Here is an 18,139-nt window from a genome sequence, read left to right as displayed (position 1 = left end):
AAAGATCCAATTCCCCTTGTGAAAAAAATCCTTTGTAAATCATTTTTAATGGAAGTTCAAGTTGCTCCAAATCCTTAAAGAATAGACTCAAAGGGCTTTATTCTACTCCCACTGAAGTTAACAGAAATTTCCCCACTGAACGTAATTGGAGCAAGATACATCATAAAAATATTCATGTACATGTTTAGCTAGTTCAATGGGATTTCTCACATGCAAGCACTTGCAGGACCAAGGCCTAATTCTGCAATACAGGGATGTGATTATTCTCTTTATTCAAGCTGCTATACCTCTTTATTCAACAAAGAGGTTACAGCACTAGGAAGCCTCACAATGAAAGAATATATGAGCCTTCCCATCATGTTGTACTTGGATATGTTTATTGAACGTGATTACCACTTATTTAATATGGAACAGATGAAGTACAGAACTGTTAGGAAAGCAGGTATGGTGCTGGATTCGAGACAATAACTATTTACTGAGGAACACTTAAGTTTGGCCCAATGTTTATTTGCCAGGTGCCTCAACAAAATAGAGAACACAGTGAAATATGCTAATGACACCAACAACTGGTGCCTTGGGGAACATTTATTTTCAATTTTTTTTAAACATGCAACCTAATTAAAAGGTACAGGCTGAATGTCTTAAATTGGGTACTCTCTCCCTTCTGTCTCTCTCTCTTTTGTCTGCAGCATCCATGATCCAACAGGACCACAGATGTTGCAGGACCAGAGAGTCTCAGGGCTGGATTGCCATTGACAGGGCTGGGGCTGGAGCAGCAACTGGTAACATGGCTAATGCTAGAGTAAGAGCCCCTGCTGGCCATGGGGCAGTGCAGAGGACCAAAGCTGAAGGACTCAATGGCCATGGATCGCTATTGCTACTTCTCCATGTTGGAGCTAATTATAGTGTTAACTAATTACAGTGTCAAGAATGATCCTTGAGTGGGTCATTGAAGATTACGTAGTGCTGGGAAGAAGGATCTCGGAGGAGGCGCGAGTGGTGCTCTCTCCATCCTCCCTGTTGAAGGAGAAGGTTCAGATAGAAATTGTCACATTTTGGACACAAATGTGTGGTCAAGTAAGTGGTGTCAGAAAGAGGATTTTGGTTTCTTCGACCACAAGATGCTGTTCCAGTCAGATGGACTGCTAAGGAAGAGATGGGATCCATCTAACGAAGAAAGGGAAGAGCATTTTTGTGGGCAGACGTGCAAACCTAGTGAGAAGACCTTTAAACTAGGTTCACTAAGGGATGATGACTTAAGCCCTGAGGTAAGTGGGATACCAAGAAGAAACACCAGGAGCAAAGTGAAACAGAGGAGGACCCCTGATTCATACAGAGAACATAAGCCAATTAGCTAGTTGTCAAGGCATCTGTACATGACACAAGCAGCCTGGGACACAAAACAGGAAGAATTGTCCTGGCACAGTCAAAGAACTATGATTTGACTGCAATAAATGAGGCTTGGTGGGATGACTCACGTGACTGGAGCACTGTCATGGAAGGGTATAAACTCTTCAGGAAGGACAGGCAAGAGAAAATGTGGAGGACTTGCACTGTATGTAAGAGAGCAGTATGACTGCTCAGAGCTCCAGTATATAGAGGGGAAAACACCTGTTGATAGTCTTTGGGTTAAGCTTACAGGTGTGAATAACAAAGGTAATGTTGTGGTTGGTGTCTGCTATACACCACCAGATCAGATGGACGAGACAGATGAGGCTTTCTTTAAACAACTAAGAGAAGCTTACAGACCAAAGGCCCTGGTTCTCATGGGGTACTTTAATCATTCTGACACCTGTTGGAAGACCAATGCAGTAATACACAGACAATCCAGGAAGTTTTTGGAGAACGCTGGAGATAACTTCCTGGTACAAGGGCTGAAGGAACCGACCAGGAGCCCTGAGCACTTTGACCTGCTGTTCACAAACAGCGAGTAATTAGTAGGAGAAATAGATGCGTGTGGCAACCTGGGAAGCAGTGATCGTGAGCTGGTCGATTTCAGGATCCTGATGAAAAGAAGAAAGGAGAGCAGCAAAATATATACCCTGGACTTCAGAAAAGCAGACTTTGACTCTCTCAGAGACCTGAGGGGCAGGATCCCTTGGGATGCTAACTTGAAGGAGAAATGAGTCCAGCCGTGCTGGCAGTATTTTAAAGAAGCCTTCCTGGAGGCACAGGAACAAACCATCCCAATGTGCAGTAAGAAATGCAAGTATGGCAGGTGACCAGTCTGGCTTGGAAACAAAATCCTTGGCAAGCTTGAACACAAAAAGGAAGCTTATAAGAAGTGGAAATTTGGACAGATGACTAAGGAGGAGTATAAATATATTGCTTGAGAATGCAGGGATGTAATCAGGAAGGACAATGAGTAATGTGAATTGCAACTACCAAGGGATGTAAGGGATGGAAAGGTTTCTATAGGCATGTTAATAATAGAGCATGATCGGAAGGTGGAGTGAGACCCTTCCTGGATGACGGAGGTGATCTAGCGACAGATGATGTGGAAAAAGCTGAAGTGCTTAATGCGGGTAGTGGGGTTTTTTTTTTTTGCCTCTGTGTTCACAGACAAGGTCATCTCCCAGATTACTGCACTAGTCAACAAAGAACAAGAAGGAGGTGGGCAAGCCCTCAGTGGAGACAGAACAGGTTAAGAACTATTTAGAAAAGCTAGACATACACAAACCCATGGGAAGTGATTTAATGCATCCAAGGGTGCTGAGGGACCTGGCAGATGTCACTGCAGAGCCTTTGGCCATTATCTTTGAAAACGCATGGAGATTGGGAGAAGTCTCAAATGACTGGAAAAAGACAAATGTCATGCCCATCTTTAAGAAAGGGAAGGAGAATCTGGGGACCTACAGACCAGTCAGCTTCACCTCAGTCCCCAGAAAAATCATGGAGGGGATTCTCAAAGAATCCATTTTGAAGCACTTGGAAGAGATGAAAGTGATCAGGAACAGTTAATGTGGATTCACCAAGAACAAGTCATACCTGACCAACCTGATTACCTTCTACGACAAAATAACTGTCTTGGTGAACATGGTGAAATCAGTGGATGTGGATATTCCCTGACTTAGCAAAGCTTTTGATACTGTCTCTCACATAATTATTGCCAGCAAGTTAAGGAAGTTTGGGTAAATGGACTCTACAGTGGATAGAAAGCTAGCTAGATTGTCAGGTTCAACAGGTGGCGATCAACAGCTCCATGTCTGGCTTCTGGTCGCTTTCAAATGGAGTTCCCCAAAGATCGGTTCTAGGTCCAGTTTTGTTCAACATCTTTATTAATGACCTGCATGAGGGGACAGATTTCATCCTCAGCAAGTTTGCAGAGCACACTAAGTTAGAGGGAGAAGTAGATAAGCTGGAGAGTAGACACAGGGTCCAGAGTGACGTAGACAAATTGGAGGATTGGACCAAAAGAAATCTGATGACGTTCAACAAGGACAAGTGCAGAGTCTTGTACCTGGGATGGAAGAATCCCAAGCACTATTACAGGCTTGGGGGCCAACTGGCAAAGTAGCAGTTCAGCAGAAAAGGACCTGGGGAATACAATGGATGAGAAGCTGGATATGAGCCAACAGTGTGCTCTTGTTGCCCTCCAGCAGAGGGCAACAAAAATTATTAGGGGTGTGGAGCACATGACCTAAGAGGTGAGGCTGAGTGATTTGGGCTTGTGTAATCTGCAGATGGGAAGACTGAATGAGGAATTAGATAGCAACCTTTAACTGCCTGAAGCGGGGTTCCAAAGAGGATGGAGAGAGGCTGTTATCAGTAATGACAGATGGCAGAACAAGGAGCAATGGTCTCAAGTTGCAGCAGGAGAGGTCTAGGTTGGATATTAGGAAAAACTATTACAGTAGGAGGGTGGTGAAGCAATAGAATGGGTTACCTAGGGATGTGGCAAGAATCTCAATCCCTTGAGGTTTTTAAGGCCTGTCTTAAATGATTTAGTTAGGATTGGTCCTGCTTTGGACAGGGAGTTGGACTCAATGACCTCCTAAATTCTCTTCCAGACCTATGAAGCAGAGATTATGGTTTCCAATGTGCATTATTTTGCATTTATCAACATGAAATGTCATCTGCCATTGTGTTGCAGTTACTCAGTTTTGTAAGGTGCCTTTGTAATTCTTGACAAGAAGCTTTGGATTTAGTTACATTTTATAATTTCTTTTATCACTTGCACATTTTGCAACATCGCTCTCACTCCCTTTTCTAGATGATTTCTGAATACTTTCAATAAGACTAGTCCCAGCAGAGATATTTGGTGGGGGGAAAGGGCTATTTCTTGTTGTCAGTTATGAAAACTAACCATTTCTTTTTATCCTTTGGCTTCTATCTTTTAAACAGTTACTGATCTGTGCAAACGCCTACCCTCTTACCCCAATTTCTTTGCTTAAAAGCCTTTGGTAAGGTACCTTCACAATGGTTTTCTGAAAGTCCAAATATGCCACATCCACTAGATCACCCTTGGCTACATGCCTGCTTATACGCTCAAAGAATGCTAATAAACTGGTGAGACAAGAGTCCCTTTCCCAAAACCCATGTTTACTCCCAACATACCACGTTCTTCTGTGTCTAATACAGGTTCCACCTGCCTGGTCTGGCACTATAGGGATCTCAGTGTCCCAAACGAGGGATTTTGCTGGATTAGTGGGGGACGGGTGCTAGTATTAATGCGCACCCTCCCTCCCTGTCCCCTCGCTGCCTCGGTTTGCCTGCTGCAGCTTGCTGCAGCAGCGGACTCTCCTCTCTAGCCCTCGCTCTGTGTTGGGCAGCTGAGGAACATCAGCTCCCTGGCCGAGCTCCAGCTCTGGCTCCAGGCAGGGCAGCCAAGTGTCTCTGGCATCCTGGCCTGAGCTCCACGCAGCTGCCGGGGAATGCTGCCACCCTGGCCCTGATCCCCGCCTCCGGCCCCAGCCCTGCTGCTCCCCCATGGGGCTGTCGGGAGGCCAGGTTGGCTTGTCCTCCCGCCCCAGCAAGCTGGTCCAGGAGCAGCCCTCATCCTACTGGATGAGTGATGTTGCCAAATCAGACAATGACAGTTTTCAGAGGTGCAACTTGTAATTCTGTTCTTCTTCCAACCTATTTGCCTGGTACTGAACTTAGGCTTTCCAACCAGTAATTGCCAAAATAACCCCTGGAGACCATTGCAAAAACTCCATTTAGTTGCTCCAGCACAGCCTTCTTTCCCTCGAGGGCTTCATTTGCACCTTGATCATCCAGCCAAACTGTCTGTCTGGCAGGTACACATGGAGACACACATCTCACAGAGCTGGAAGGGACCTCAAGAGGTTCTCAAGTCCAGCTCTCTACCCTCTTGGTAGGGCCAAGCACCATCCCCTTTTTCCCTTTTTAATCTATTTACCCCAGATCCTTAAAGGGCCTCCTCAAGGGCTGAACTCACAACCCTGGGTTTAGCCGGCCAGTGCTCGGACCACTGAGCTACCCCTCCCCGCTTTCCCACTGCTGCTGCAGGATTTTGTTGTCTGTTAGTTTTACACTTTTCTTCTATTGGCTCTTCTAATCTGTTTCAGGCCAGCCTCACTATACCCGACACTTACCCTGCGCCACTTACCCCCCAGCTTCCCGTGGCCCACAGCCCCGCGCCTCGTACCGGCCCCAACCCCAGCACAAGGCTTCCAGAGTCGCTCCCACACACGGATGGACCAACAGCCCCGCCTCCTCCCGCCTCGCTCACCCCCATTACCTGCCTCGCTCCCGAACCGCCCCCGCCGCCGTCCCTCTCCCGGAGGTCGACAGCTGTCAACCGCCGCCCGCGTGTCGTCAGCGCGCACGGCAGATCTCCTCCAATCCCCGCTTAGCACGAGGGGCGGGGCCGGAAGGGCGCCGGGCGGGTCGCTCATGCGCACGGTCGCCTCAGTCCTCTCCTGATTCTAGGCGCGGCTGCCGGGCCAGGTGTCGGTTGTTCCGTCGTCAGGGAAACTGCGGGTAGGTGGCGGCGCGAGCAGGGCGGGGGTGAGCGAATGGACGGGGCCGTCACTCGCTGCCGCCTTGTGCCGCGCAGTCCCGCGGTGGGACCCATTGACTTCACCTTTCCCCCGGGTCATCTCAGCCATGGCCTGGCCGCCGGCCCCCACGCCCGCAGGATGGGGGTTGGGCCCCTTATCCCCGGCAGCGGGCCCCTGGCAGGCAACGGCGTGTCGGCTGGGGGCAGCGGGCGGGGAGAGAGTGTGTGTCCTGTCTGCTGCTCGCCTGCCGGGCAGTCACTGGTGCCTGCAGCGTCCTAAGCTGTCCCCTAGAGCTGTGTGTCTTAAACTTTTTGAGACCACGGGACACCAAACAATAATAACTTTTGTGCGGAGCCCGTATGAAATTTTTCTTCAAAAAAGGTGGTCAGACCAAAAATCCATAGAGGAACATAACAGCAAAAACAAAATGAAGTCATGTAATCAGGTATCATAGTAGCAAAAAGTAACGTATTTGGTTTTAATAACAGGATAGAAAATAAATGTGTGTGTGTGTGTGTGTGTGTGCGCACAGCACCTCATGAGCATAATGATGGCCACATGCAATTTGAAAATCAAATAGGAAGAAGGGGCTTTCGAAGTCCGGGGGGTCCTTTCAAAAGGCCCCTGTCTACATGCTTTTGAATTGTATGCAACCGCTATTCTGCTAATTAAGCACTGTATATTCATGGCAGCACCTCATTAGCATCTTCCCAACTCACTAATTACCATGCCCCTTCTGAAAGCAAGGGCCTAGTGTAGATGCGGCCGAGGTTTATTTCTTTGTATGATTCATTGGAATTTCTATAGTTCTACACAAGCTAGAAAATTCATATTAGTAGTGACTGCTTATTTTGTTACTGTAGTGTATGAAAAAGTCGTGTGGTATTATTGAAGATGTGTATATTTAAATGTAACTATTTTCTCTAAAGCTAAGATTAACGTGTAGGCTTCTCTTTACATTTTCACTATTCTTAATTAAAAATATACATGGCCAAATTTTAATGGTAAATTTGGCAAATAAAAAGCAGTAATATTATTTTTTCCACTTCTTTCAGTTTCTCTCTGGATACAAGCATAACCCAAAGCAAGATCAATTTGCTGCCACATCCGGGCTTCCAACACTTGTTAAAGAAGATGGTAAATGTCCTGAAGGGTGTTCTTATAGAATGGTTAGTAGTTATGTGTTCATTTGAAATTTCAGCTTTTTAATTTGTTTAGATCCTAAAACATCCTTATCACTTTACAGAACATATAGAAGTTTCTCTCCCCTCATCTTTCCTCTGACTCCCCTCCTACTGACTAGAAGTCATGGGCAATTTCTGCTTAGAGCAGCATGCAGCTGTTTGCAGTTTATAATGTGGAAAAATACATTTTAGTTAATCTGTGATTTATTGCTTTCTGTACAGTAACATTATGTCACATAATCTAAACCAATGCCATTACATTCTAAATTAAAGTCCAGGCCTTCAATTATCCTCAAAAGTCAAAGTTCATGACATCCATTTCATGGCCTAGATCCTGCTTGTGCTCCATACCTGCCTTCTGCTATGTTTTCCTTAAAACTTATACTATCATATGCTAGTTACCTCCTGGTCCTGGACAGGGTTCCCATGGCTGGCACTGCCAGCCAGGGCTCCCCACACTCTCATTTTTGAATTGCCATGGGTCACCAAGTCTTCCTGAATTGTCAGAATGGGTCCCCGTCTGGAAAAGGTTGGAAACCACTGCCCTATTGCAGCTTGCTGACTTATCTCCCAAAGTGCATCTGTTAACTAAAAAGTGAAACTTTTTTTAGTTTGCCAGGCCTATTAGCATAACATTGAGCTTGGGAAAGAAAGGTAATAAAACCATTTAACAGGCATCTGCCAACCCTGAATTTAATGACAAACAGTTGAGCACTACTATGTCTATAGAGCCTTAGTTTAATATTTGCTTTAAATATTTTATTAGTCTGTGACTGAAGATTATAAAATCACATCTTCAAAAAATCCATGCATAGATATTTAGATGCACAATCTGAGTATTCAGTTTCAGTCTTAAATGCTTGCATCTTCAGAACCATTGTTTTCTAAATAAATTCTTCAGAAGACCTCCCTTATCCAAAATACACATTTCAATTTTAATGGCTATAGGACAAAAACTTGCTTTCAAAGTCTTGTCCTTTCTATCCATCCATTCTCTCCTTTCACCCTTGAAGAGAGTCCTTAAAGGGATAACATTCTTTTTCTTCCAAGATAGCTGAACAAATGAGTTTCCTTTTATTTCTGACTCTTTGATGATCTAATTTCAGGAAAATCTGCCACCAAAATCAGTACCTTATTGAGAGAGAAAATCCTTTGATATGTCTAAAATCTTGAGAAACATATTTTAAATATAGATTGACATTTCATACATATGGCTTGTTATGAAATTCAAACAAATGTTTTTCCCTTTTTCTAAAAGCAATGAAATTAACAGCTTTGACTGATTAATTTAAAATGTCTTTGTTTCAACTAATTTAAATATGTAGTAATCAGGAACGATTACTTTATGAAGACTTACGAGCATGTTTAACAGCAGCTTAGAAATAGAGAGGCTGCATTGTGTACTCCATAATGTTTAATGTATTCAGCAGGGCAGCTGACTTGCCCTTACTACAAAGTTTTTGCAAATAAATCTCTGATAAACTTCAGGGTATATCAGGAAACTTGTGATGTTTTTTATTCACAAATTTAGTGATTTTAATTAAGTACCTTCTGCATGTTTTGTCTTCAGAATCTGATATTCACTGGAAAACATGCTCCATTTTCTTTAGACAGAAATTTTAGAAGAGGATTTTTTTCTTAAATGTCACTTGTTACATTTGGGTTCAGGGATTTGACTGGAATGGGTGAGCAGAGAGAAGAGAGGGACAATAAAAAGGGAGTTGGAAGACCGGGGAGAGGACAGGGCCTTGGCGGAGCAGAGGCAGAATGTGAGTGAGGCCACAGGCTAGGGAGCCTGCCTTGCTAAGCAGCAGCTTCACTCACTGTCCATGGTTAAGAGTGATACTCCCTGAGCTACTTAGTTTTTGCAGTCAGCTTTCACAATGGTAAGGTGTGATGTGTCCACGATGTTCCTGGAGGTTGTCCCTCGGGGCTTGTTACTGCACGCATTGGAGTGAATGGGAGTGCTGCTTTTGACAGAATTTGGCCTTAAGAGTAACCAACGCAACCAAAAACTGGTAGTATTTTGTGAAGTTAAATATGGTGACCCCATATTAGAAAGCAGTGAGCCTTAGCTATATTGTAAAATATCAATTAGCATACTGCATTATGTTAACATATTTTCAAGTTGCTTCATGGAATTATTCCAAGACTTGCTACATTCTCTCCTTTTGACTCTTTACAGTAGTATTTCACACTGTTCCTGCTTTTTGTAGAAGCATGTGGTATTTGTGTACTTAATTTAAACTTCATTTTCTGAAAGAGTTTCCTTAAGAGTGAAAATCTGATCAGTAGGAGGTGAAAGAAAGGGGGTCTTACCCACAAAAGCTCACAATCTAATAAATTTGTTAATCTCTAAAGTGCTACAGGACTACTTGTTATTTGTGATACTACAGATTAACTTGGTTCCCCCCCCGAGGCTATGTCTGTATTAGACATAGAAGTTGATTGCTGATATGCTATTTTAGTTATGCCAGTTGCACAGCTAAAATTGATTTATCCGCAGTCAACTTTTATGTGTGTGCACACGATGGAAGGTCAACAGAGGTTTTTCCCATTGACCTTCCCTATTCCTCACCTCTCTCAAGGAGCATAGTGGTCAGCGTTGACCCCCCTGGAGCATCATTTCATGTATGTACAAAATGAAACTCCCAGAAGATTGACCCTCAGCAGGTCAATCATCTGCTGTAGTGTGGCTCTAGCCTCAGAGAAACGTGAACTGTCTCTTAGACACATGGATGCATGCATATGCACATGTACAGTTCATTAATTAAATCACACATTACATAATTTGCTTTCTATACTTTTACTTTTCTCTATTTATTGCTTTTTTTCTTCTCTCCCATTGCCCAGTTTTGACCCCATATTTACCTGGAAAAATATGAAGTTAATTTTTTGTGCTGATTTTTATCATTTTTTATTTTTGTAATACAAACTGAAATTCCAAGTAGTAGTAGAGAGGTAGCCCTGTTTAGTCTGTATTCTAACAAAACAAAACAGCAGTCATGTAGCACTTTAAGAAAATCACGTATAAGGTGATGAGCTTTCACAAGGCAGACCCACTTCTTCAGATCCAAGGAGACTTTAAATAAGATCAGAACTGAAAATAAAGGGCCTTGTCTTTGTCTATACTATTTCTAGCTAAAATCAAGCCAGAACAAGAATATATAAAGTAAGGATGTTTTAAATGTTCCGGAAAGACAAATGAACCTTAAGCTCATGTTGTTCATGTTTCACTGAAAGTATATTTTATAATACCAGTACAATCAATAAGTTGTCTCTGCAACTCAGGGAATCAGTTTTCTTTCACCTTGAGCCTTTTAAGCTGGTCTCAGTTTAATTTGTTAAGTACTCCAACAGGGTCACCGTTGCTTAAGAAACAGACTTAAGGCTTTAGGAAAGCCTTCCTAAGGTGATGGATGTGGGCAATAAGCAATTTTTAAAATTAAGGTTACTCAGGAAGCAGTTTTTAAATTCCATTTATTCTAAAGTTGTTTTACTTACAGCTGTACTGTGTCTATGATGATGATATAGATTCTGGTTCGTGTTTGTCTCGACAGTGACCCAGCCATGAAGCAGTTTCTGCTGTATTTGGATGAGTCAAATGCCCTGGGGAAGAAGTTCATCATACAAGACCTGGATGAAACGCATGTTTTTGTGTTGGCTGAGTTGGTTAACTTTCTCCAGGAGAGAGTGGGCGAGTTAATGGATCAGAACTCTTTTCCTATTACACAAAAGTAAATAGACTGGAAGGTGAGGCTAGAAAGCAAATTGACTATTCCAAAAGTGAAAGCAACACACATGGAATTGAGAGTTTTATTATTCATTCTCTGTGTAACAGATTAGAAAGCGTTAGAGGGAAGAGGTTACTTTAATAAAATTGTTTCCATAAACTCAATACTTCTGAATTGGGTTTGATTTTTGCCATTTTGAAAGAGACTTGTTTCTTTTTAAAGTTTGCTGGTTTAATGGATTTTCTGATGATTAGTATAAAAGTGACTTATTTGTGTTCTTTTAGCCTCGTCCATTTCATTTCTTGTAAAATTTCATGATCTTTAAAACAGGGTTATGGTATCTTATTTATCAGCATTTTCTTAGAATGCTATGTCCATTTCACATTCCTGTTGATGAGATTGGAGCAGATTATAGTATGACTGACTGATTAAACCATCGGTACTAAAATATGGTGTGTGACTGATAAAACAACCTAATTTGTGTATGATTGTGTGGACTACATATTTTTATCTTTAAAATATTTGATGCACCAAAAATGAATGAAATGTGTTTTCTCTGTTTGTTACCAAGTAATCTTATGCTAGCACAGCCTGGAGGCAGTTACCCATTTCATAGTTCTGTATTTTTAATTAAAATATTTGTACAAAAAACAAAATACACAGATGATCATTATTTAGATTTAAATGGTTGCTGAACTGATTAGCAACAATAAATAGGAAGGCAAAATGTCTGTAAACAGTGGACAAAAAGCCCTTGAAAATGTATCTAATTCACCTAAAAATCCTACAATGAGTTAACATTTCTCTACAAGAAAGTGCACAAACAGGAAGTTAAAATAAATAAGCACTCTGTCTACTTAAGACTATTGTGAAAATTGATATTCCTCAACCTGAAGAGAATAAAAACAGTTTTCTGTTACTGCAGAACTTCTGTTTGAATTCTAGATACCATTTCAGATTTTAGCTTATTAAGCAAATTAATTTATTACATTAATGCATTTTTATTAAGAACATAACACATGGAACCCTGCAGCAAATCAAGCAGTATAAAACGCTGAGCAACACAAACTTGTTCATCAGTTTTATCATGATTTTTTTCTCCACTGAGCAGGATAGCAAATGATAAAATGGGCAATTTCATGAGAATTATAAATGACCATTTGCAAGTACAAAATTGTGAGATATTGCTACCAAAGGTTAGGCTTCAGGACTCTGGGTGAATGGATCTAGGCACAAGTGATGCTTTCTTCTTCATCAAGGATTTAAATAATGGCATAGAGAGTCCACTGAAGAAATTGCCTGAGTAAATAAGACGAAATTCAGTCATCTAACACTGTTGCAAAACAAAACAAAAAGGCAAATATCATCCTGGATTGTATTAGCAGGAATGTTGTAAACAAGACATGAGAATTAATTCTTCTACTCTATGTTGGAGTATTGTGTCCAGTTCTGGGTGCCACGTTTCAGGAAAGATGCGGACAAGTGGGAGAAAGTCCAGAGAAGAGCAACAAAAATGACTAAGGATCTAGAAAATCTGACCTATGAAGCAAGATTGGGGAAAAAAAGGGTGGGGGGGAGTTGTTTAGTATGGAAAAGGGCAGACAGAGGGGATGTAACAATTTTCAAGTACGTAAAAGGTTGTTACAAGGAGAAGGGCAAAAATGTTCTTCTTTAACCTCTTGAGGGGTTAAGAGGTGTTAGATTGGACATTTACCCTCCAGGAGAGGAAGTTTTTCCTAACTCTGAAAGAAGGTCGTGGAATCTCTATCTTTGGAGATGTTTGAGAGAAAGTTAAGCCACACTTATTTCTGCTGTGAATGCAGGGAACTGGACTAGATGACATGTCCTTCCAGTCCAATGATTTTATGATTCTACAAGGGCCGCCCCCCCCCAACCTGGCATAGTTCTCCCATTATGCTTCCCAGTGAGAATCTAGCAGTATCATTTGTTCCTATTTGAAGGACAGTCAGTTTTTTGGTACCATTAGTATCCTCTGTAACCTCAGGTCCACATCTGATATCTTAGCTCCCAGCAGACTGCACACACTTTTCTCTGAATCCACTCAGGTGGGCCTCTGCTCTTAATAGGGAATCCACAGTCACATAGGACCTGACTCTTCCTGAATGTTGGTGGACTTCTGTGGCTTTCTTCCTTGTTATTTCTGGCTGCAAGTCTTCCTCAAGTCATCAGCTGACCTCCTGGTGTGCTGAAATCTGCATTGGCTCTTCCCTTCTTCATGTAGGACTAGCTTCTCTTCTTTCTTGCTCTCCCATCTTCCACAATTGCCTGCCTCTCCCCCTTGTTTTCCAACTCAGCAAATCTGTTCATCTGTTTCTCCTTTGCTAGCTGGTCTTCTGTTAAAAAGGTTCTTTAAATATATTGGGACAGAGATTCTCCAACTGCCCTGCAAGCTCCATCCATGTGATCGCTGGATAGTTCCTCTGAGGTGCACACCTGGGCAACTGCACACAAAAGAATGAAGGTCTACGCACCTAATTAGTGGCTCACAGGCATGGCTTCAATAATTAGGAGCCTGGACTGTGGAGAAGATGCACATGTAAGGTGAGGTGGTGGCCTTGAGAGTGAGTAGTGGAGTGAGAAGAGGGGATAGAAGGAATTGAGTCAGGGTGTAAGGAAAGAGGATGGGGAAATTCTGGACATGCAGGGCTGCAGAGGCCTGCAAAAGAGGTGACTTTCCCCAGCTCCAGGGTTGTGGCTGCTTAGGGAAGAGAGCCTTTCTTCCCAGCCTTTGCGGCCACCCTGGTAGAGGAGAGACCCTCCCCCCCCACCTCACTGGTACTGAAATGAGTTGTGTGCTTTTATTTGTAGAACAAAAGTTAGTAATTAAGGATTTTTTTCCACTCATGCCTCCCACCACCTGGTGGGACTAAGGCTGCACTTGGTGAGTTCCTGAAGTTCTTTCCAGCCCTACAGTTCTGTGGCTGTCAGGGCTCTTTCCCCACTCTGGCACTCCAAGTACAGAAAGTGGGGACCTGCAAAAACTTAAAACACCTTGCCTATACAAAGGCTTACTTTAAAAACTCCCCAAGGTTGCAGATCCCCTGGAACCTGAAAGGTAGCTGCCACCACCCAGGTTAAAACAAAGAAGCCGTTAAAACCAGGAAGACATACCTGGGTATGTCCCGCTGTAGGACAGACCCCAGCTCCTATTCCTCCCTTCTGGGAGAGCTTGAACACAGATCTGTAATTTGATAGCCAGCCTTCTAACCTAAGGCACATACATACACAGACCCTTCTCAGGACACAGGTATCAGATCATTTCCTTAAAAAAATTATTCACAAAACAAGAGAAAATAAATCATACCATTTGCAGCACAGCGAATACTTCCCTGGGATTCAGCTTAAAAGTTACAGGGAGGAATAATTAAGTCATTAATCAAAGCAACAAAAACACAGAGGTAGCCAGTCCATACCAAATTGAAAATAACCATAAACTGATCACATCTAACTATACATTTCCCTTCTACTTACATATTTATGTCTGATTTTGAGATGGTCAAAGTATTTGTTGGATTCATTCCAGCTGCCTGAGAGACATCCTCCTCTCTCTGTCTTCCCTGTGCATCAGCTAGCAGACAGAGACCCCTTCAACTGCAATTGTTCTCAGTTCAAAAAAGTTTCTCTTCCTCCTATTGGCTTATCTGATCACCCTCTGCTGTGAGTTCTCTGGAAGGGTTAACCCTTTCCCTGCATTCATTTATGACAATGACTCTGAGGGATTTGCTGGGGGCTAATTGCTTCTCAAAATCCTCTTTCCAAGTTGAGATGTGTCAGCTCTCAGGTTATGTTAGAAAAATGTGTTGAAGGTTCTTTATAGAAAGGCTATGACTTTTTACCCTTTTTTGTTTTTCCAATAAATGTTAGATTCAGGTTATGCTACAGGTACCAGACCACTCTAAATTACAATCCCATATACATGTTCTTGAACTATGAACTGCAAGAACAGACACTTTTGTACTTGTGTGGCTTACCCAGTATAAGTCTGGCTAATTCATCAGTGGTGCTGACAGAGTAATAGGATTGTTAAGGGCAGTCGTTCCCAACTTTTTCAGTAACATGGCATGCTTCAATGAGACACACAATTCCAGGGCACGCCCACTTTTTTCAGCTGAATTGATTGTTCATAAATGTCACATTTACTTACATGTACTATGGTTACAGTTTTACAAGAGAGGTTTAAAACATAGCAGTGCATACAAGCTAAACTGGATGCTGAGAAATCGAGTAACAGCTGAAAGTTTCAGCATTACTTCATTACTCACAGAGGTTGGTGGGGAGCAGCTCCAGAGAGCAAACTCCCTTTCCCATCAGCCTGTTGGAGCTGGGATGCGGCATTTAAACCTCTTTCCAGCTCCTATAGGCTTGGTTCTCTCCTCCTGCTTTTGCCACAGTAGGAAGGGGCCATGGACTCCCTGTCAACCCGTTCGGTCCGGGAAGCAGCATTTCAGCTGCCTGTCAGCACCAATAGGCTCCTGCGAGGTCAGCGTTTCTCCTCATGGCAGCTCTGCAACGAGCCACCACAAGGGGAAATTGTGGCTATTTATGGTGTTTAGCTGTACAAATGTAATAATTAACTTGGTACTTACATTTGATATAGACAAAGAAATAGGGCAAAAAGAGAAAGACACAACTATTTGATTTTTAGCTTTTATAAGCGTTCAGATTTGATAGCCTTTTCCCCCCATATCTTTTCTGAACAAACACATTTCTTGATCTGGACCGTTACAACTAGTAGTCCTTGTAAACACACAAGCATCAGTTCAGCATTCTTTCTGCAGCCTGGCCAGGCTTGCCTGATTCTTTGCGATGTAAATAAACTACTTAAACCTCCACAAGAGGCCAAATCTATAGCTCACTGCTGGGACAACCTAACCAGGTTGCATGGAGGGGATGAGGAATCTTCTCCTATCAGACCATAGAACCACTCTGTAAAGCCCACTTTAAAGGCTGAAGGAGGCTCTGCTGGATGGAAGAACATATGGATCTATATAGCACTGATTAGATCATTCCTTATTCCCTCAGCACTGTTACGCAGAGAGCTGATGTGGAGCAGGTCTGCATTCAGTGGGTGTGAATTCTCTGCATTCATTTCTGATCCTAGCCTGTGAAGCTAGGGGTCTGAAACTTGTCCTACATCTTCAGGGTTATTTTGATTGTTTGGAACCCTAGGATGCCAAATAAGGTGTCAAAGATATCACTGAGCCTAACTTCTCTGCCAGCCTTGGTCCCCCTTTTACCTGGTTTTCCCGAACCAAGTGTCAAGCCTCCTCCAACAAAAGACACAAGCAGGACCACAACCAGCTGCAGATACGGACAGTGAGATCTGATCCGGAAGGACTCATCTTAAGGGATTTAGAATAGTACCCGGATGTTCATCCCCTCCCCCACTTTGGGGTACAAACCCAAAGTTATATGAAATTCATCCCCTTCCTGAATGTGAAGAAGGGTATGCACAGCTTCCCATCCCCCCAGTTAGAATTTACATAAACTGGGTTTATCAATTACAGGTTGAACCTGTGTAATCCGTCACTCTCGCATCCAGAAAGTGAGTTCAGCTATAATCTGGCATGATTTTAGTTAGCCAGACAGCCACTTATCAGAGTGTGGCCAAGTTTCCGGTAGTCCCATAAAGTTTGTTGACAGCCACCAATCCTGGCTTTCAGCGTTTTGTGCTGTTATTTAGCTGTAACCTACCCCTAAATGTCTTCTAAGAGACCAGTAAGCAGTGGAAGTATTGGTAATGCTGCTAGCCAATACTGACTTCCCGTGGTCGCAAATTCTCTTTTTCAGCACTGGTCAGGTCCCAAGGGTGCCGGACTAGAGAAGTTCAATCTGTATAAGAAATGTGTATTTTAAGTAGTCAAAAGGGTAACAAATAGAACAAAGAAGATTAGTAAGAAAATGATCATGCAATCTAAGCAAGATTCACTAAAAAACTCGTTACAAATATAATTTCTCACCCTAGTTATTTTTCAAGTGCTGTTCTTCACAGGACAGGTAACTTTTAGGCTGGCTCCAGCAGTTCTTCCCCCAACTCTGGTTATGATCCTTTGGTTTCCACATGTTTTCAAGTATGCCTAAGTGGAGAAGCAGAGGTAAGGCAACCGGAAAACAATCATCGTTTTCCTCCCAAACCTTAGATAATGTAGGAATCCTTTGATTCCCCCACCCTCCTGTGGACTAATTCAGCAAAACAAAAGGCAGGCCAGTATCAGGTGACCAGGTCACCTGACTCCACTGTCCATGTGTCAGTAGCCTTACGGAATGTCCACTGGAAAGCCAAGCCTTTTCGCCGTCCATTGTTTCTGCTGATGGGCCATTAACCTCATCTGGTTTTCCAGTGTAGCACCTGATGTTGTCCAAAACATGTTGGAGTTTTCCAAAAACAACAAATATGAACTTCAAATACAAAAATTATACATACATATGACTGAGATAATAGTATTCAGTAAATCATAACCTTTCCGATGATAGCTTACATGAGCCATTGTTCATAAAGCATATCTCAGTTATGTCATACTGTATTACAAATATATTTTCACACAGCGCAGCGATATAAACTGCTGCAAAACCAAATGCCTAGTCTTCACTAGAAAAGACTAGCTTTCTTAGCCGAGACTATAGAAGGCTCATTAACCTCTATATGTGGCTCAGCCACCACTAGAGGGGAACAGAGTGCCATGCATAAGTGTGTGGGCTAGGCTACCACTGTGACAACTATAGTAACAAGAGCAATGTCTTACTAGTTAATAGTTTCCACATTTTGGAAAAAAAGTTCTATTATTTAAACTTGCATGTGACACTGTTTTGAAAATGTTTCATTCCAGCTGTGGGTCTCTTAGCTCCCAACTTGCAGGAATGTCTATTTATTGTACACCAGATACATGGCATGAAGACTAGGGAAGCTAATGGAAAACCTCAAGACTTGTGTTAGTACTCAAAAATTCTGCACTTTCATTGGTAAATTGTGCAATACAATGTAAACAAAAGCCTATGTACAGTATTTAGAAAGTGCCCTTTGACCAATTTTTTTTAAACTAGGTGTTGCTCTGCAAAGCCTTACAAGAACTAAGTGATTTAGTTGTTTGAGTCTTATTTTCATATGTGACTTCTGCACTCAGTAGGATGACTATATTCTTGTATGCTGAACATGGGATACCTGGCAAGGTTACTCTTATTCAATCAGTCATACAAACATGCACATTCATATCAAATTGACTGAGACCCTATTAAA

At 42.5% G+C, this 18,139-nt stretch overlaps 2 protein-coding genes across 3 annotated transcripts in view; one reads left to right on the top strand and one right to left on the bottom strand.

The window, feature by feature from the left end:
- SERAC1 (serine active site containing 1) overlaps nucleotides 1-5,754 on the bottom strand; it is a 48,444-nt gene extending 42,690 nt beyond the window's left edge. For both annotated transcript variants that reach the window (XM_074990304.1, XM_074990305.1), the window contains exon 1: nucleotides 5,705-5,754. The gene's annotated coding sequence lies outside the window, so the exon portion shown is untranslated. The remainder of the gene's footprint in view (nucleotides 1-5,704) is intronic.
- Nucleotides 5,755-5,847: 93 nt separating this feature from the next.
- Nucleotides 5,848-11,162, top strand: GTF2H5 (general transcription factor IIH subunit 5). The gene is made up of 3 exons (XM_074988698.1): nucleotides 5,848-5,946; nucleotides 7,022-7,135; nucleotides 10,711-11,162. The coding sequence occupies exons 2-3, from the start codon at nucleotides 7,101-7,103 to the stop codon at nucleotides 10,889-10,891; spliced, it is 216 nt and encodes a 71-aa protein (XP_074844799.1). The 5' UTR covers nucleotides 5,848-5,946; nucleotides 7,022-7,100; the 3' UTR covers nucleotides 10,892-11,162.
- The last annotated feature ends 6,977 nt before the right edge of the window (nucleotides 11,163-18,139 follow it).

This window comes from Carettochelys insculpta, chromosome 3 (assembly GCF_033958435.1).
Source record: "Carettochelys insculpta isolate YL-2023 chromosome 3, ASM3395843v1, whole genome shotgun sequence".
In the NCBI taxonomy this organism is placed as follows: Eukaryota; Metazoa; Chordata; order Testudines; family Carettochelyidae; genus Carettochelys; species Carettochelys insculpta.
The sequence above is the reverse complement of the archived record's forward strand: the minus strand, read 5'-3'. Positions and strand labels throughout refer to the sequence as shown.

What these genes read in the sequence shown, in the direction of transcription:
- GTF2H5 (XM_074988698.1), top strand. Translation starts at nt 7,101, where the DNA reads ATGGTAAATGTCCTGAAGGGTGTTCTTATAGAATG. An exon ending in AAGGGTGTTCTTATAGAATG is followed by an intron (nt 7,136 to 10,710) that starts GTTAGTAGTTAT and finishes TTGTCTCGACAG; the next exon opens with TGACCCAGCCATGAAGCAGT.